This window comes from Dreissena polymorpha, chromosome 6 (assembly GCF_020536995.1).
Source record: "Dreissena polymorpha isolate Duluth1 chromosome 6, UMN_Dpol_1.0, whole genome shotgun sequence".
Lineage (NCBI taxonomy): Eukaryota > Metazoa > Mollusca > Bivalvia > Myida > Dreissenidae > Dreissena > Dreissena polymorpha.
This window is the reverse complement of record NC_068360.1, coordinates 95,860,190-95,880,874: the sequence shown is the minus strand read 5'-3', so window position 1 is coordinate 95,880,874 and position 20,685 is coordinate 95,860,190. Positions and strand designations below refer to the sequence as shown.

Below are 20,685 nucleotides of genomic sequence, written 5' to 3'. Positions count from 1 at the left end.
ATATCGCTTGATTTTGTGATCGGAGTGATAACATCAATTTTTTTATAGCGCACATTAAAATATTCACACATTCAACGTTGTTTGATTAGAATTTTTAATGATAGTTAGTTGTAAGTATGCGCAAAATGTGCATTGTATTTATACAATCAATATTTTCATTTAGATTGTTTAACATTTTTTTATTCATATTGAGACATGTAGAGATAAATTTGATGAACCATAAGCATACATGTGTTTAATTTTCCGATAAGAATGCAGCTTTTACATTCAACTAATCAACGCTTGTTATTATCAAACCGTTTTTCGTTGGTTAAATAACTACTTTTTTCTTACAAATATGAACATAGAAAATATCTAATAGTTAAATAATAAGTTTACGATTTTAAGTGCAATATTTAACGAAACAAGTGAATATAACAGTAACAGATAATACACTATTTAATTGCCTATAGTAAACATATGTATGACGAAAATCCGTTGCATTATAAAATCGTTTACCAAGTAAAGGGATGCAATTAAAATATATTTTTACACTTAAGTTATTGATATTGTTATGCTATTATTTTCGTAAAACTAAATGAATATACGAACGACATGTTTTATATGATTAACCGTTTTTTTAACAATATTACTAAATATATGGTTGTTATTTGAATTAATTAAACACCTTTTGAATCATATTTTAAACTTATGATCGTTCGTAGCAGATTATTAATGTACATGTGTTTGTTACAAGTGTTATTTAGAGATACTGAAAACATATGAACCATGTAAAATTAAATACTATTAAAATGAATTGTGTTCATTTCATATGAAGTATTTGTTTTGCATGCTTTCTTTTAAAGAAATTGTTAACAAATGGTTTATTGACTGAATAATCAATTATCTTTTAAACTATGTTCTTTATGAACATGTAATAATGTCAACACCACCGGTATTATGGTACTCGATCAAGGCGTCATGAAATCTCATGGGCATTCACTTCAACCTTTTATTGAATAATATAACACCATTATGTCGATCATTTAGTCGGTCATCGACCTCGTGCGGGAATTGTTATATAAAAAACCGCTAAATATGTTTTTTTTTTGGGTGACATTGAGCCTTTCAAATGCCTTAACAGCGGTTAATGCCATACTTTAGCTCTCATATTCCAGCACTTTTAGCGTGTTATGTAAATATTTTTATGTTTTAAAAATCTAACTTTGTATACACAGATTAAATAAATATCTATATATCTCTCTATATGTTACGTTTTAAAAACGTTTTAAAAACTGAATGAACTATACGAAAAGATTTTTTTTACAGCTGTATCATCATTTCAGTTTTAATTCTGGGCTTAGGGTGAGGTTTGGGATCCCTTCAACCGGTAAAAAACACAGTTTTAATAATGTTTATATGTCGCTGAAACGGCTTGTAAAATTAAAGACAATAAAATTGACAAAGTTAGCGAGTTCTGTGACATTTTGGGAAACAGAATCGATCGGGCGAAATAACTAAATGTGATATCCCCCGTATGTGGTAAACTTAGACGATATGAACATTACATTTTCAAATACACAAACTAAACAATATCTACGTTATGGTTGAGAAATATGATAAAACACCAACGACTATACTTGCAAAAAGTGAGACAAAAATGGCTTTGCTCAAAATATAATTTTCCTAGTTAAGTGCAGCAAATTAGGGGAAAATTACTTTCCTTTGCATACGAAAGTCTCCTGTAGGGGTCGCTCAGTGTTTTGTATTGGCGGGTAAATATTCTCGTGGAATAGCAATTCGGCTTTGCGATACGAACCAGAAAACACATTAATTGTCCTGCAATTTTATTGGATATATAATATTGACAAGTTTTCTCATGAAAATGATTATATTCAGGGATATAGTCTTTTTGTGTAAACTATATGAGCTTTAGTTCATGCATGAGTTATGAAATCTATATCAAAATGTGAAATGTTCACATTTGTTTATTGTCATACGTTATAACTCTGGTCCTACGCATAGACCAAAATACAAGCTGTATTTTCAATTTATAGCGTTGTGTTTGTTGTTTAGTTTGGACACGTATAAGGTAAAAGGGACGCATAAACTTGCAAAGGTCTAATTGAAAAACACGTTAAGTTAACAGATCGCCCGAAGCAGCAGATTTAAGCGAACCTTATAACACGTTTAATAGCATTGTCCTCTGCTGTATTGAAGCTAATGAAAAATGATCAGATGAAACACGAAAACTTCGTGAATACTCACTGGATTATGCAACTCAACACTATTCAGCCTCAAGGAATAAATAAAAACGACACATAAATATAAAACAATATTCACATTCATGTTTAGCATCCTATCGTTTATTGTTAAATCGATAACATGGACATTCTGGGCGACAGTGTATACACACAGTTTCACTCAGCGTAAATAAAAAAAAACCGACAAAAACGACACATAAATATGGAACAAGACTAAATACAAAACGTTAACATCAAATGTTAATATTATATTATTTATATCGATAAAATTAACATCACGGTGTCAGTCAATAACACACGATTTTAGTTATCGGAGAAAAATAAATACACATAAAACGAGACATACATATAAACAAAACACTAAGTACCAAAAAGTTAAGAATATTGGCTAAGGCAGTTCAGTAACAATGTCATATCCTTGGTGTGTATATCGAGTTATGCAATTTATATTACTTCGTTGTATACTTGCTATGTGTATACTAATTGAAAATTATAGACATATTATTATATATTTCATATATAAGGAAAACCTCATTTAAATTGATTACTGCTTGTCATACTTGTTTTATAGCCAGAGATTATTCATTACACATACACGAATTGCCATAAAAAAATAATTATGAATACCAATAGTGTAGTGTTGCATATTTGCATTAAGTCACAGCAAAAGGATATTTAAGTAAAATTTTTAAACACGTTGTTTTAAGGCAACATCGATATGTTTCAAACATTTTTTCTGACAGATTGAACGAATAATAATGTGTTTCGGTCAATGCCTTTCTGATGATTATTTTTTAATTCTAAATTTTTGTGATGCTATGTGCAATTTATATCGTGCTCAAATTCTTACCATTTTTATTGAATATGTTTCATTTTGCTGTGCAAGTTAAAAAAAAACAGAGTGACTTTGATTTGAATAGTATTAACTATAGACAACTATGTGTAAATGTGTGTGATACAGATTCTAATAATTATCAAAAAGGTCTTTTTTTCATTTGAATAGGGCTACTGTAACGTTCTCGAAGATGAGTTCCGTTTCTTACTTGAATGTCCAGTTTTTAATAGCCTCAGAAAACAATATATACATAGATATTATGATTGATTTCTTAGTTTCTAATGTTTCAAGAATGTTCATATTTCCATGGCTACCAGTCAAATTGACACCAGTTACCAATTTTGTGTATTAGTCCATACATAAGTGGCATTAATGTCATGGAGTTTATGGCTATTTGGCTGTTGAAATGGATATATCACAGTTGATTATTGCAGACACAGTATGGTTTCAGATAAGAGATAAGCCCAAGCCAAATTATATCAACAGACATAAAACTGTATAAAATGTATTACTATCAGACCAGTGCTACAGCTAAGCTAACCAAGGAGTGCAGCTCCATGTCCCACCAATGTCCCACTCTGCCCACTTGGACCTACACCATGCTATCGTTTTGATTATCACGTGATTATAACGGAAGTTGTATTTATCAATAAATTAATATAAATGGTCACACTGAAACTCTTGTATTATGAATAGAAACAGTGTTTTAAATTTAAATTCATGTAATTAGAAATATTCACATTCCTTCCTAATCAGAACTGGTGCAAGTATCCGTTGTATTTTTTATTATAAACCAGTGTTTTGTATAACATAGTCATATTCAACAATCTTGTACTGAAGAATAACAAACAAATATTTTTTTCCCGACACGTGCATGAAAAAAGTTATATATTTACCAATCCGTTTTCCCAACCAGGTGGTCGTCTTGAGCATCGACCTCGCTGTCCGAGTCAGAATCAGATAAATCTGACTGACTGTCGCTAAATTGTGGCTCGGTACATGTACGGTTGAACGGAAAGCTCATCATAATCACTATCATCTTCCATTTTCCATCAATTTTTCTTACAAAAGTTTCGAGAGATAAAACATCCGAAGCCATATAACGCCGGTTAGTTATTGAGAGCATGAACAATGGAAACAAGTGACGTCACTTCCTGTTTAAATGAAAATGGCGAAAAGATCGCAATGTGTGAAAATTCGCGACGTTGTCATTTTCGTTCTCGCTAACAACACCGTTAGTGAATTGAAGTTTAGTGCGAAATAGTTTGAATACGCACTAAACTCGACAAATAAAGGGGTTTTATGTTGTTTTTTTTTTAAATCGCGGCACGTGAACTTTAAATTATCTTAAAAAAATGAGAAAAAAACTTATTTAATGCCGAACATATAATCCTAATTTGCCGAAGAATACCCTTTAAATTGGAAATAAGACTAGTTATACAAACATATCCTGAACAAAACAAGAGGGCCTGAAAGGCCCAAAGTCGCTCACCTGAGATAAAATGAAATGGCCTTGTCTTTGCAGCCCAAGATATTAATGGAACAAATAGTTTAACCAAGTTTCAGGAAGAATGAACAACAAATGGCCCTCTGGGGGCCATGTTTTTCAACAGACCTGAACCATTTTTGAACTCGTCCAAGATATCATAAGAACAAATCTTCTGAAAAAGTTTTCGTGAAGATCCGACAATAAATGTGGCCACTACAGTGTTAACAAGGCAAATAATCATGACGCACAACGGGAGACAGACAATTAAGAAAAGGTGATCACAAAAGTTCACCATGAGCAAAAAATATTATGCTCATAAAGATTGTCACCATGTTTGAACAAGATATTATTAAAACTAATTGAGTAAATTAAAGCAAGATATGATAACAACATTTGTACTCAGCAAGTGTCATTCAGATTGAACAAAAAAATGTCACTATGAACAACTGTAGACATACAAAAAACTGCGACCCCCCTGAGAGCCTTGTTTTTGAACAAACATATGAACTATTTTCAGACTCACCTTGCAATTATCTTTCTAATTAAAAAATCAATAAATCCATTTTAAAACACAAACAGCACAACAAGGTATCAATTTGCTGATCTAAAGATAGAACAACAATGTTTACTCAGAGATGTGTATTGATTTGTGTACAGGCAGCTGATAAGGGTCAGTTGGAGTAATTAAGTGTGCATTCATAATTGGAATTCAAACAATTTAAGCTATGAACAGTTATTTCTTACTTAAGTAATGTTCTGCGAAATAAATATTACTACATTAAACTTCGAAAATATTTAACTAGAGTGTAAACAAGGTTTTACCATATAAGGAAAAATGCTCCACCCCCTTGGTGGCCATTTTTTTCAACCAACCTAAACCATTTTCAAACAATTCCATTATATAATTAGGAAGAATTTTCTGATAAAGTTTCATGAAGATCGAACAATAAATATGGCCTCTAGAGTGTTAACAAGGTTTTACAAAAGCGATATATTGCCATATAAGGAAAAATGCCCCCACCCCCTGGTGACCATGTTTTTCAAGCAACCGGAACCATTTTCAAACATGTCGATATCATTGGGACAAATCTTCTGACCAAGTTTCATGATGATCGGACACTAAATGTGGCCTCTAGAGTTTTAACAAAGTTTTACTATAGCTATGTAAGGAAAAATTCCCCGCCCCCTTGGCGGCCATGTTTTTCAACCAACTGGAACCATTTTCAAACTCATCTAAGATATTATTGGGACAAATCTTCTGACCATCTTTCATGAAGATCGGACAATATATGTGGCCTTTACCGCCCCCTGGTGGCCATGTTTTGAAAGCAACCGGAACCATTTTCGAACTTGTCCAAGATATCATGGGGACAAATCTTCAGACCAAGTTTCATGATGATTGGAAAATAAATGAGGCCTCTAGAGTGTTAACAAGGTTTTACTATAGCCATATAAGGAACAATATCACGTCCCCTGGCGGCAATGTTTTTCAACCAACCGGCATCATTTTCGAACTCGTCCAACATATTATTGGGATGAACTTCTTACCGAGTTTCATGAAGATAGGACAATAAATGTGGCCTCTAGAGTTTTAACAAGGTTTTACTATAGCCATATATAGCAATTTAAGGAAAAATGACCCGCCCCTTGGCAGCCTTGTTTTTCAAGCAAACGTAACCATTTTCGAACTCATCCAAGATATCATTGAGACCAATCTTCTGACCAAATTTCATGAAGATTGGAATAAATGTGGCCTCTAGAGTGTTAACAAAGCAAATATTGACGCCGCACAACGCACCGGGGACGACGGACGACGGACAAAAGGCGATCAAAAAAGCTCACCATGAGCTATTAAAAAAGGTAATTTATGTTGATCCGTTATGTCTAGTTTGAGTCAAACGATCATAACATGAAAACTGGTTAACTACTTCCTCTTTTTGCGATTTAACATCATATAACCATTTAAAACATACATACGTAATCGTTTATTATCCTGCATCTTACGGGACAGAAAAGATTTGCAGTAAGTGGGACACGGGCGGTATACATAGTTTGGGATGATGATACTTCGAAAGAAATGTAAACGTATGCATCTTTTGGGTTAAGTTATATTTATTCCACAAAACTAGCATTGAAAACTATTAAGAATGTATCGGTTTATAAATAAGCGGAATAATGCACTAAGGTAATGTAAGCCTTGTTAAAACACTCTTTGTTTGACGCCACCCTTACACTTTATAAATTATCATATTCTTGCCAAGGTGTACCAGTTGTAGTCAAAGTGTAAACTTATAACAGCGGGCCTTTTATCCGCTGATTTTATTACACGAAACGCAATGAATGATATTACAGATAATGTAAAATAGTTCTATAAGAGGGTAAGATCTCATTAAACAATGATAAATCTTATAATGTTCATAAGGTGTTCACGAATACAAACATTTTACGAATGCGTTCTTGCCATAAAAATCAGAACAAGCATATGAAACCACTGTTAAGTTGATTCTTTTTTATTCCACCCGTGTCAAAAATATGCTACGGTGGCCTTTTCACAGATTTTGGCATGTTTTGAAGTGTGTCATTAAATGCTTTATATTGATAAATGCAAACATTGGATCTTAAAAGCTCCAGTAAAAATCAAGATTACATTTAAAAAAAGGAAAAAAAAGTAGCCCCGAGCAGGGCTCGAACCAGTGACCCCCGGAATCCTTTAGTAAAAAACAATTAGACCGCTTGGCCATCCTGCCAATTATATATCGGTGTCGTTTTTTATACTTTATATAAGCAATCTGCGTAGTTTCAAACAATTAAACGACAACAACAGAACTCTCCAAATTATTCAATCGTTTCGCGTTGCAACGCTTTATAATTTTCCGGTTTTTAAATCGTCAAAAGATGCATATTATGGCTATATTAGACCATGGTAAAATGTTCAGTTTTACTGTTTCATCACAAATATCATAACTAAAACGAATATTTGCGAATCTGAAACAACTTTATCAATTTTGTCAATTTACCAAAACGTGAAAAGATCCCTTTAAAAAGAACTCAATACACGCGGAAACTTCATTTCACGATCATTCGGTTATATCACCTTGTGGTATACAGGATTACAATGTAAAGAGCCGTGTCCCTGAAAGTTCAGTAAATGAATGCACAATAGTGAGGGACTAAATCGCCTATGTGAATGTGTGATAGTCGAAACCATAAACATCGTACCATTGTTACTGTAATGATAACCTCAATGATAATTATAGGGCATATGCATTTGTATTCACATACAATATATTGAATTGCAATGGTCAGTGTTTGTAAGCTTTACATAATCGATATTTTAATTATTGTTGTTAAACATATGTTCTATGCATACTAGAACATGTTATTGAGAGTTTATTGACCTCATATAAACATACTTTATTATTCATTCAGAATGCAGCGTCTACCTAAATTGCAAGTGTTTAACTAAATTGTACTATCATTTACGAAACAGGTTTACTACTGATCATATCAGTTTGAATTGCAGACAATATACATATTATTTTAAATGAAGGAAATCATCGACATTTATTATTTATAACAAAAAGGGCGTGTATTACAGGGAATGTATAAATGCAACATATATTTATTCATGACTTTCGATATCTTTATGATATTATGATTGGTTTATTATATTTTGTTCAAGAACGATATGATGCATTTGATTCACATAATATCAAACAGATTGCTACATGAACGGGTACAATAACAATTTAAGGCCATGTTTACAGTATTAAAAACTTGGATTTATCAATACCATCGGTTTAAAGGGTTAAATATTTTTGAGGAGTTGAGTCTAAACATGATTTATTATGTTTTATACATGTATATATTAAGCTTATAAAACAATTGTTTTAATGATGATTAATGTTTTATTTGTACGAGTGATTCGAACCTTCAACGTGCTCCTTGTGTTTAGAAGTTACTAAAGCACAAGATGATAATTCAATATGCTACACATCACAAATTTGATCAAACTTCAATTTCAGGTTTGCTGGTGTTCCATTAGGTGTTTACATTAAATCTACAATTTGTGTCCTGCATTACACTGTAAAAGTATACGAAGAGGTTAACAAACGACTTTTGTCAGGTTTAGGCAAAATCGCGCGTTAATTTAAGATTATATGACATTCCCTATTTATATAGGTTATGTCATGTTTCAATTTACACACCGTCTTATTAGCTCAACGTAACTTGCAGCAGATAACTGTAGACGAACATTGACCCTGTAAATAGGAGATAGGGACATATTTTGTATTTTGTCGTCCATGTTGAAAAGTAAAGTCATATAATTATTGTATGCATCCATGATATTAAATCTGAAAATATTAACAATTAAACGATCTATAATAGATTCACGTTTTATAAACATAAATAAAAATCTAATATATTTGTAAAGCACACGATGCCAATGCAGAGTTGTTATGGTTTGCTATTCGTCATCTATATTTACAAAGATTAGAGAAAACTGTTTCAAAGAAACATAAAATGCCAATCATCTGTTTATCATTCGATACCGCATGTGCGTCTGGTTTAAAATCCATTTCACATGATGTGTTAATTTATCGATAGAGCTTAACATTAGGAAAATAATGTGTGGATGAATTCAAAAATAAACATAAAAAGCTCAACATGCATAAGAAAAATAAACTTTATGCAAAAAGAGGTTAGGTTTTGATGCGGTGTTATAATTGCGTCTAGACATTAAAAAACATGCACTTGCATCTACAAATATACACAAGTTTTAGTAAATAATTCGAATTTAAGTGTTATTCTACAATTCATTACATAAATAGAAGGACACACAATATATGCTAGCAAGTGCACAGACATTTTTTTTCTGAATGACAAATGAAGTGTATTGCAAAAAAAACCACTTAATTCTAATTGTACACATATAATATTACAATTGTCATATAAACACTGCTTATTTGTTTCATTATGAATAGTGCGTGTTTTCAACACTATCAATTCAAATATCAGTCATATGCTCCCATGCCAATGCGCTTTTCACATATTCACGTACGTAACTAGCACTTCGTATTATATATGCAACTGTTTAATTTAGTAATTTTACAAATGCAAGAAACATACGTTACTTTGTTTAATTTTCAGTCTTCGATAATACTAAATTAACATATGATCTGTCTTCTCTCCCTACTGCACAATCATTATCTGAAGCTACAGATTCACGGTTAAAAACACTAATCCCCTCTGTGCCGATTCTTGATATGGCTGAGTACACATGAAACGAAGTTTCAGCGAGTGTCTCGTACTTGTCCCTCTGCTGGGATTCTGAAATAAAACAATGGCTTAAATTGATTTCAAGCGGTTCTGAGAGTCCTCAAGTGGTTTTAATTTAAATTGGTAAAACGGCACTGACCCCATTTCAATGATCGATCTGTGTAATGTTTTGTAGTATGTTAAGTGTTTTTCTGTATATGCAATCAATTACATTAAATACACTTTTTATATAATGACAAGAATAATATATCTCGTATGAATATGTATACATTAAAACAGATCATACTGATGATTTTTTTTCAATTCGTACGAAAAGTCAAGAATTATACACATTATTGTATTTTCATAAAGATATAAAACCAAACGGTTTGACCGCAGCATACATGTTTAAACAACATAAATGACATGCATAAAAATATGTATACATTTTAAAAATTCCTATAATGTGTTCACTTGATAAGATATGGCAATAATTATACGCATTATTGTACTTTCATCAACACAAAGAACCTGATGGTTTGATCACAGCATACACATTTAAACAACATAAATGACATCTATCAGCTTATTCACAAACAGACAGACATACCAACTCTGCATGCTTCATATTCGGAGCTGGTATTGACAGCTGAGACATTTGTCCTGGAGCAAACAATATCATGATTCTTAGTATTGCTTACGATAAAGTGTACACATCTAGAAATAATTAACATTAGGCGTAGTATTAATTAAATGCTGACGAATAATTAAAACCAGGCGCAGTATTATGTTCAAATTTGAAGAATAATGAACTGTAGGAGCAGTTTTTATGATGATATAGATATAAACGAATCTTATCAAATATATCAAAATGGCTGCATACTGTCCTTTGAATAAGTCATCGTAAGGAGCACTAGCATCAGGCTTTCCTGAAAACGGATAAACACTAGACTCGACGCACACTCAGTGCTTAAAACATACTTAAAAAGTATTACATCTATAACTTATACTTAATTATTTATCACCATTTAAAGTGTGTAATTTAAGGATGATGCTCAGCTCCAAAATAGGTCATCAAAAAGTATACTATTATTATCCGATACAATTATGGTCAATGAATAAGTAAAATGTTTCAATCTCAGACATTTTGCTAGCTGCTAACTCGATATATTAATGCATAAATTGTGCAATCCTAGTATATGTATATATATATATATATATATATATATATATATATATATATATATATATATATATATATATATATATATATAATACAATTACTACAGAACATACATACTTTTAAAAGTAAATGTGTTTCTACATTTCCAAAGAACAATGCAGATGACTATCATAAAAATTCCACCGACAGCCCCTCCCACTGCAGCCCCGACAGGTGAAGATGATCCATTATCTAATTAAATGCATAAAACAGTGTGGTCTGATATGTGTTTTTTTACAGCCTTATTATAAATCACATCTTTTGACATATTTCATGTTATGGTGATCAGACGTATTAAAAATATTGACAGTGTTTCAATATCGGTAGCCAATAAACACGGAGAGAAAAAAGTACAATTGAACTATTTTATTAAGTGCAATTATTAACCTTTCTAATTACATTATGAAGTAAATTATGTAATAAATCATTTTAAAATGTTTATGAATTAACTATTGTTTTTTGAAATCAAGCACCCCAGTTTATCATAAAGAATGGTTTTAGGGCAAACTGTTTTAGGATCGTGTGGAAACATATGGTCTACGGACACACCGAACACCCGACCGATCGACCAACCGATGAGGTGCAAGAAATATATCCACGCTTCTTCGATACTGGGTTCAATTAACTTTTACAGATATATCTCATTAATATTTAACATGCATCGTCGGCATAAATTTTTGATAATTATTTAAACCTTCTCAAAATATATTTAGCGCGCATACTCATTATTGATAGAATCTGTTTTACAAATTAATTTTTTCTAATAAAACACGATATGGTTGTTTATTAGTTTATTAGTTTTATCAGTAAAATTCGGCGATATTTTTTAAACACTTACCAAGATTTTAAGTGCAGTGGCATTGATGTGAATATTTTACAGCTTTATTTTGCATGATAAAACAATACGATTTGATGAAATAGCCATCTGCATAATGCCTACAATTATACGTTATGAAATGTATATACACGAAATTCGTCATTTACGATCACCTATACTCAATTATTCATTGAATGCCTTCATCTTAATATTATCAAAAACATTTTCAACTTGCGTTACCGCATTATAACGGCAAATGCAAAGCAATGAGGTCGAAATCGACATGCATAGTGGAATTCTTACCTCACGTGTATATTCAGAGATAATGGAAAAAATTGCATACCAGCTTTGGCTGCTCGCGTAACCAATGTTAAAACAATTGTTTCCTGTGATCTTCCAACTGAATTTTCTGCATACATTTTGAATTGATAAGAGGTTCCGGCAACCAGTCCTTCAATCGCTATTCGAGTGATATTTTCAAGTTTAGTTTTGTAAGTCCAATTTTTTCCCGTTTCTTGTTTATATCCAATAACGAACCATTGATTTTCCCCGCCGTTAAATCCCGGTTTCCATTCAACGATTACAATGTTGTCTGTTACCGGATCTTCAGATACACGGAAATGCTCTGGTATAGCTGGCTCTTCTGCAAATAGGAATTGTAAAACACCTTTTATCTATCCATCTCTAACAACATAATGTGTAAAAAGTCGATCTTAAATACGCAAATACAATATCTCAAGTTTTGACTTTAAAAGAACTGCATCATATTATAACCTTTCGCTTGAATAACAAATGTCTGTTCTGTGGTGCCAATGTCATTGTTCACTTTTACCGTATAGTTTGTAAAATCGTCTGCATGAACTTGAAATATTGAAAGGTTTGTCTGAAGTCTGTCTTGAGAAATTTGAATATGAAGTCTTCTCGTATCATTAACAATAAACCAGTCTTCATTTACTTTCTTCCGCCAAACAAATGCCGATGAAGAGCTTGGCGGAGGATACGCCATGATAGTGTACGTTAGAATTACACTACTGTTAATTTTCGTCCAAACTTTAGGTGCCGGTGGCATAAAGGGAGAAGATCTCGGTGCACCTTCATAAACAGAAAGTTTAATAATTAATCATTACTTTAATTGAAAATGGTTAGCAACATAATACTGTTACGTAGAAACAGAAAACAAACACATGTAGTAACTCACATTTGATCTTGATTTTAATCTCTCGCACCTGCTGCACTTTATTGTGCGTGTTGTTCGCCCTGCATTGGTAGATACCTATGTCATATTCACATCGTGCATGAGGAATATATGCGGATATTGTGTTGTAATACTTTCCACTCAGTAAATCATTTTCACCGCGAGTATTATTTATTAGTAGCATCGAAGGCAAAGGGTCGCCTTCAGAATCACAGTATAATATCACCGTTTCATTTTCGTTTACCGTAATAATTTGAGAATGCTCAAATCCGCTAGCATAAAACCTCGTTATATCGACGGCGTCTACAAAATAGAAAATGCAAAATATAAAAAAGTTTAAATATATGAGACGTCAATAACACTAAAAAAGACGTTTACGTACATAAATATACGTATTTACCATTCACTTACATTGTACATCAACATAAAATATCGTTTCATCGTATGCCGGTAGTGCACAACATCCTGTAGGTGTCATTGTGTTGTTAACTCTGCATTTATAAAAGCCCTCGTCAGTGGTCTGAATGTTTGGCAACGCAAGGCTTTGTTGTCGTCCAACAACACGAGATGTATTCACGTGTATCCATGTAAAAGTCGTCTCAGGTGGGTTTCCAAGTGTATAAAGACACGTGACAGATAAAGCCTGGTTTTTCAAAACGGTTTTATTCTCAATACTATGTACGGCCACCGGAACTGAAGTGATAAATTGCGCAACGACTATATCGCAATTAAGGAACGTTACATGCATGGACGCCTCGAATTTATAGTATAATAGCTCTACATATAACGTTGATTTATTATGTGACTGATATGATGGAAATCAATGGTTCTGCACATAAAATGTGTATTAATTGCTAATGTAAGATAAATATACAAAGAATAAATGCTGAAACTTACATAATATGTCAAGTGTAAATATGATATTGGCATGCCCAGTAATAACTTGCGGTAGCAATGTTGAGTTCATAACATTATTGACATCAAGTGTGTAAGGACCCTCCAACAGTACGCGTTGTATTGTGAGTTGTTGTCCATCTTGTTTTATTCCGCCAGGCAGTGTCCATAAATAGCTCGTGGGAGGGGGGTTACTCTTACTTGTACAATTCATATTCATTGGTTCATTTTTAATTGCCCGAATGGTATTTGCTGTAATTAACTTATCTCCGATTGAACAGGTTGGGGGTGACGGTGAATCTGTAACAATTTCAACTATGTTCAGATACATATTCCTTAAAGGACAACTGAAGGATTCAACAACATTTGAAATGTACTTGTATTATTTTCAGTGAGTAAGTCATCCTATCGAGACAATTACACTTAAACGATACAAATTGAATCACTGGTGATGTATTATTATTATTTATGTGATAAACATTAATAACGGTGAAACATACTTACATAAAATGGTAATCCATAAATCAGTTGTATTAGAACGTGTTAGTGTAGTTCCAAATGTTGGCTGCAACGCACTTGTGGCCGTGCAGGTGATCATGTCTGTGTTTACTCTTTTCTCCCATTTAAGTTCAATAAATGTGTTGTTAATTACATAACCAGTTGATAAAAGCCATGAAATGTTTGGCCTTGGATTTCCAGAGGAGTTACATTCTAGCGACACAGTCCTGTTTAGTATCACGGAAATGTTTTCGCCGATAATAACTGATTTGTGTAGAATGATCGGCCTTGATGGAAAAACTTTAAAAATAGCAAAAGTAATTTTTAACTATAAAATACTGATATCACACATTTTATAATGGAGACTTAAACAAACAAGAGGGCCATGATGGCCCTGTATCGCTCCACTGTTTTTTCTTTGCAAAGAAAACGTGCAATGCGCATGGGTTGAAATGTACTCAAGCATTTGACTTTCTCTTTCTATCCCTAGTCCCACTGGGGGTTTAAATTTGGAAGGGTGAGCATTTTTATATATGGAAAAAGTTACTACCGTGTTAACTAAACAGACTTAAAAGCCCGGGAATTGCTGCACAGGTCCTTTGCTTATAACGTAGGTACATTTATCTCTCCAAAAGATATTGTCGTTCTTTCCATGTCACATATTTTTAGATGATGAAGATCAAATCTACGCATTTGATTTGAAACAGATTCTCAAGACCCATAGTAATCAAAATGCCTTAACCCTTTACCAAACGACACATTTTGGACTTTCCCAATTTGAAAGAGGTTGCAGACGTTAATTAAATTAAAATGGAATATGAAGGAAATGATCAGGTAGGGTAGAAATCATTGTGATAAAAGGAGAAATTGCTCATCAACCCACACATCCCTAAGACCAACAGGCCTGAGAATATTATGATAATCTAAAGATTATTTCTTTATATTTATAAATGTATTTAATTAAGTAATACATTTGACTTCTAAGATCAATTCATAACTTATATTAAGAAAATTATAAAATGGTCAGAAATATATATGGATTGTTGAGCAATTGACAATCATATCCACGATCATGAGTCACGATTCACAAATGGAACAATGAATCATTAGTGATTAAAAAGCAGCATATACGATAGTTAAGAACATTGCACTTCATTAATTTCAACACCTTCTCTTGGATACAAAGTTTGAGTTTACCGTGCAGTATCATATATTGACTTTTCTTGAAATAATTATGTTCATGGAAGTTGTGTTTTTAAAATCAATAACATATTATAAAACTGGTTTAAACACTACAAAAGACCTGAAATTAACATGTCATCCAAAATATTTTCATCCGGATATATGGTCACTTTCGACATATTAAAATAAAACCCGACTTTTTTCAGTTTGTAAGAAAAACATTCATAACACATGTTCTTACTTCAATGCCTTTGTAAGCAGTCACCATCTGACCTAAAATGGCACTAAATGACAGGGTTTTATCTCATGTTTTCAAGATGTTGATGTTGTTGTTGGTCACAGCCAAACGGCCGCAGTAATCTCCACTGGTAAACGTCATATGTTCAGTTTTGTGAGCCCCGGGGCCAGGTCAAATTTGAGCCCAAGGGAATAATTTGAACAAATTTGGTAGAGGACTATTAGATATCACTACATACCAAATTTAGTAGCCCTAGGCTCTATAATTAAGAACAAGAAGATTTTTAAAGTTTGCACACAATAGGCCTTATTTAAGCATATGTTCATTTTTGTGACCCCTGGGGCAAGGTCAAATTTGTTCCCAGGGGCATAATTTGAACAAACTAAGTAGAGAACTATTATATGTCACTACCTACCGAATTTGGTAGAAATAGGCCCAATGGTTATGGACAAGAGAATTTTTTTAATTTGCACAAAATGGGCCAAATATAAGCATATGTTCAATTTTGTGACCCCTGGGGAACGGTCAAATTTGATCCCAGTGGCTTAATTTGAACAAACTTGGTAGAGGACTATAAGATGTCATTACATACCAAATTTGGTAGCCCTATGCCATACGGTTATGGACAAGAAGATTTTTAAAGTTTGCACAAAATAGGCCTTATACAAGCAAATTTTCGATTTTTTGACCCCCCAGGGCAGGGTCAAATTTGACCCCAGGGGCATAGTTTGAATAAACTTGGTAGAGGACTATTAGATGTCACTACATACCAAATTTGGTAGCCCTAGGCCCAATGGTTATGGACGTAAAGATTTTAAAAGTTTTCACAAAATAGGCCTTATATAAGCAAATTTTCAATTGTTTGACCCCCCGAGGCAGGGTCAAATTTGACCCCAGGGGCATAATTTGAACAAACTTGGTAGAGGACTATAAGATGTCACTACATACTAAATTTGGTAGCCCTTGGCCCAATGGTTATGGACAGTTAGATTTTTAAAGTTGTCACAAAATAGGCCTTATATAAGCAAATTTTTAATTTTTTGACCCCCCGGGGCAGGGTCAAATTTGACCCCAGGGGCATAATTTGATCAAAATTTTTAGAGGACTATCAGAAATCACTACATAGCAAATTTGGTAGCCCTAGGCCCAATGGTTATGGACAAGAAGATTTTTAAAGTTTGCACAACATAGGCCTTATATAAGCAAATTTTCAATTTTTTATCCACCCGGGGCAGGGTCAAATTTGACCCCAGGGGCATAATTTGAACAAACTTGGTAGAGGACTATAAGATGTCACTACATAGAAAATTTGGTAGCCCTAGGCCCAATGGTTATGGACAAGAAGATTTTTAAAGTTTGCACAAAATAGGCCTTATATAAGCAAATTTTCAATTTTTTAACCCCCCGGGGCAGGGTCAAATTTGACCCCAGGGGCATAATTTGAACAAACTTGGTAGAGAACTATAAGATGTCACTACATAGCAAATTTGGTAGCCGTAGGCCCAATGGTTATGGACAAGAAGATTTTTAAAGTTTGCACAAAATAGGCCTTATATAAGCAAATTTTCAATTTTTTAACCCCCCGGGGCAGGGTCAAATTTGACCCCAGGGGCATAATTTGAACAAACTTTGTAGAGGACTATAAGATGTCACTACATAGCAAATTTGGTAGCCCTAGGCCCAATGGTTATGGACAAGAAGATTTTTAAAGTTTTCACAAAATAGGCCTTATATAAGCAAATTTTCAATTTTTTGACCCCCCGGGGCAGGGTCAAATTTGACCCCAGGGGCATAATTTGAACAAACTTGGTAGAGGACTATAGGATGTCACTACATAGCAAATTTGGTAGCCCTAGGCACAATGGTTATGGACAAGAAGATTTTTAAAGTTTGCACAAAATAGGCCTTATATAAGCAAATTTTCAATTTTTTGACCCCCCGGGGCAGGGTCAAATTTGACCCCAGGGGCATAATTTGAATAAAACTTGTTAGAGGACTATAAGATGTCACTACATTCTATATTTGGTAGCCCTAGGCCCAATGGTTATGGACAAGAAGATTTTTAAAGTTTGCACAAAATAGGCCTTATATAAGCAAATTTTCAATTTTTTGACCCCCCCGGGGCAGGGTCAAATTTGACCCTAGGGGCATAATTTGAACAAATTTGAAAGAGGTTCACCACATGAACATTCCTGAGAAATTTCATCAGAAATGGACCAGTAGTTTAGGAGAAGAAGATGTTTAAAGAAAAAGTTAACGCACGCACGCACGGACGCACGCACGGACGCACACACGACGGACACAGGACCATGACATAAGCCCCGCTGGCATTTGGCCAGTGGAGCATAAAATTGGAGTCCGAAAATATTGAAGAAGTAATAACCAATAATAGTTGTTCACGATTAAATCAGTCAGTACACAATAATCCGCTTACCCAACACATTGATATTGAGCCTCACGTTTGATATGATGTGCCCGTATCCGTTTGAGGCCTTGCAATAAATACTTGAACCTTGATCTTCCACCGTAGCGGTAATTGTAAGAGTACTCGTCGTTACGTCTCCTGTTGTTTCACTACTACTAGTTGCTGTGATATTTACATCATTGGTGTCATCCGACGGTGTGTTTTTATCTAAATACCAAGTAATGGCTGGTGTTGGGCGGCCCTCTGAGGATATGCATTTAATGACGCTGGTTGCAACGTCTTGTAACACGGAAATCGTCGGTGTGGCAGGAGTCAACGTTACAAATGTCACCGGAACTAAAGAATATCAACAATCATATTAAGGCATTATTGTATTCCGGGATGAACATATGTATATATATAAATTATAAAAATGTATATATGTAACCAAAGGTACGTGATATACGTCGAATGGTTATGTAAAAAAGTTATGAAAATTATAAAAAGTACTATAATATTTTATTTGTGTACAATATATACCTGAGTGTTCTAAAGTAAGCGATGAAATGTTCGTTGTAAAAGGGATGGAACACGAATAATTGCCGTCAGATGAATGTGTATAATTTTTTAATGTCAAATTAAACTTTTCTGCCTCAGCGTCGTATGTTAAAGTGTACAAGCTTAGGCTCTGTACACTTATTTGCCCCAATTTATACTCTGCTATTTTTGAATTATTGTGATAAAAATTTGTAAACGTTGTTGAAGGACAAACTTGACACGTCAGGAAAACTGATGATCCGAGATCAACCAGATTCGTTTTTGCTGCCAGAGTTATATTACAGGAACTGATTTCTGGAACACAACAAATTGCAAACATTAAACAAACGGTGAGACATTCCACGTGACGAAAACAAATCGAAGCGTCTGATTATCCGAATAAATGTTTTAATAAATACGTGTCTAACTTATTTTGTTTACGTACCTTTTATAAAGCTTGAATGTGTCAACCACAACGCTATGGTCAGTAACGAAAGCCCCATGTTGAGTCTCGCTGGACAGTTTTCCCAAAGTTAATACATTGTATTAAAAATATAATACGCGTGTATTTATACATAATACATATATGAGAGACATATATAATCTGCTTTCAGTAATAGCGATGACACTAAAACCAAAAACTCGTAAACAAAGTACATAAAACATTAAAAAGTACGATTAATAACAGTCTAGACACATTATGTTGATATATATTGCGACTACTGCTTTTGCTACTGGTAGTACAATTCAAACTACAACAACACAAACTAATACAAGTCATTCTTCAACAACTGTAATTGTAGATGAACAACTACTACTATCACTACTTTTACTTCTACAACTAATATTATTATAACAGTAATCATATTAGTACTAAAGTAGTTCGTGTTTATTTCAATCGATAACATTCATGTTACAGTGTTTTTAAGAATAGTAACTAAGACAAAAAAGGTTTCAAACAAAAACACATATACAAATACATCTAACTCATTTGGTTTAAACATTATGATAACATGCAAACACTAAAATAAGGAGCATAATTAATCAAGGGATTGTAAATAATTTGTAAAAAATCTTACGTGTACCTCGTATTTTAAAGACAAGGAAGTGAGTAGTTGAATACGTACACGAATCTCTTATCGATTAAAGTTTAAACCTGTGTAAGACTTACCTGCTATTGCCAACGAAACACATGGGTTTATAAACGAAATCCATAGTCAGTAGTTTTCCTGAACATTTTTCTACTGTTCAGCGGTCGTGAAACCTCTGCATAATGGATTTCCCTATATCGTAATAAAGCACTCTACATTTTTTTGGATTTTGTTTCATATTTGACAATAGAAATGTGAACATTATATTGATTTAAGTTAAGGAAACTAAAATTTAAGTGTGAAAATGTTTGCTTAGAGATAACATATCGACATTCAAAATTGCAGGCACTATTCCTTCTGACATGACGTTGGTTTAAACAGTTTGTAAGTGATAAGAATAATCATCGATTAACAATTTCACAATGCTATGAAATAAGTATTTGGTATAATACTTAACTCAAAGTCATTGTTTTTATTTGACATACTTACATTTTGCTACTACTGAGTCTATCCAAAGTCAATAATTGGTTAGCTGCTAGGAGTACAATGTTAAATATATAACTTGTATAACTTAAATGTAATGTTCAACGAAACCGTCATCTGGATAAGATTGCTGTAATAAGAAAAGTTGTACTAATGGTAAAATGAATAATTTGTAAATACTTATATAACATATATAAATAAATAAATAAATATAAATATATATATATATATATATATATATATATATATATATATATATATATATATATATATATATATATATATATATATATATATA

General features: G+C 33.1%; 1 protein-coding gene across 1 annotated transcript in view; it reads right to left on the bottom strand.

Annotated features, from left to right (window-relative positions):
• Positions 1–8,971: 8,971 nt before the first annotated feature.
• The window catches only part of LOC127833551 (hemicentin-1-like), a 31,982-nt gene continuing 20,268 nt past the window's right edge, over positions 8,972–20,685 (bottom strand). Inside the window, exons 1-14 of the mRNA XM_052358858.1 lie at positions 19,899–20,097; positions 19,259–19,327; positions 18,817–19,128; positions 18,307–18,633; positions 14,459–14,752; positions 13,958–14,254; positions 13,472–13,753; positions 13,064–13,363; positions 12,640–12,957; positions 12,209–12,508; positions 11,127–11,240; positions 10,710–10,755; positions 10,437–10,489; positions 8,972–9,898 (exon numbers count right to left, since the gene is read on the bottom strand). Of these exons, the coding sequence (XP_052214818.1) occupies positions 9,708–9,898; positions 10,437–10,489; positions 10,710–10,755; positions 11,127–11,240; positions 12,209–12,508; positions 12,640–12,957; positions 13,064–13,363; positions 13,472–13,753; positions 13,958–14,254; positions 14,459–14,752; positions 18,307–18,633; positions 18,817–19,128; positions 19,259–19,316 (2,892 nt within the window). The 5' untranslated portion in view covers positions 19,317–19,327; positions 19,899–20,097 and the 3' untranslated portion in view covers positions 8,972–9,707. Of the gene's footprint in view, positions 9,899–10,436; positions 10,490–10,709; positions 10,756–11,126; positions 11,241–12,208; positions 12,509–12,639; positions 12,958–13,063; positions 13,364–13,471; positions 13,754–13,957; positions 14,255–14,458; positions 14,753–18,306; positions 18,634–18,816; positions 19,129–19,258; positions 19,328–19,898 lie in introns of the transcript that reaches the window.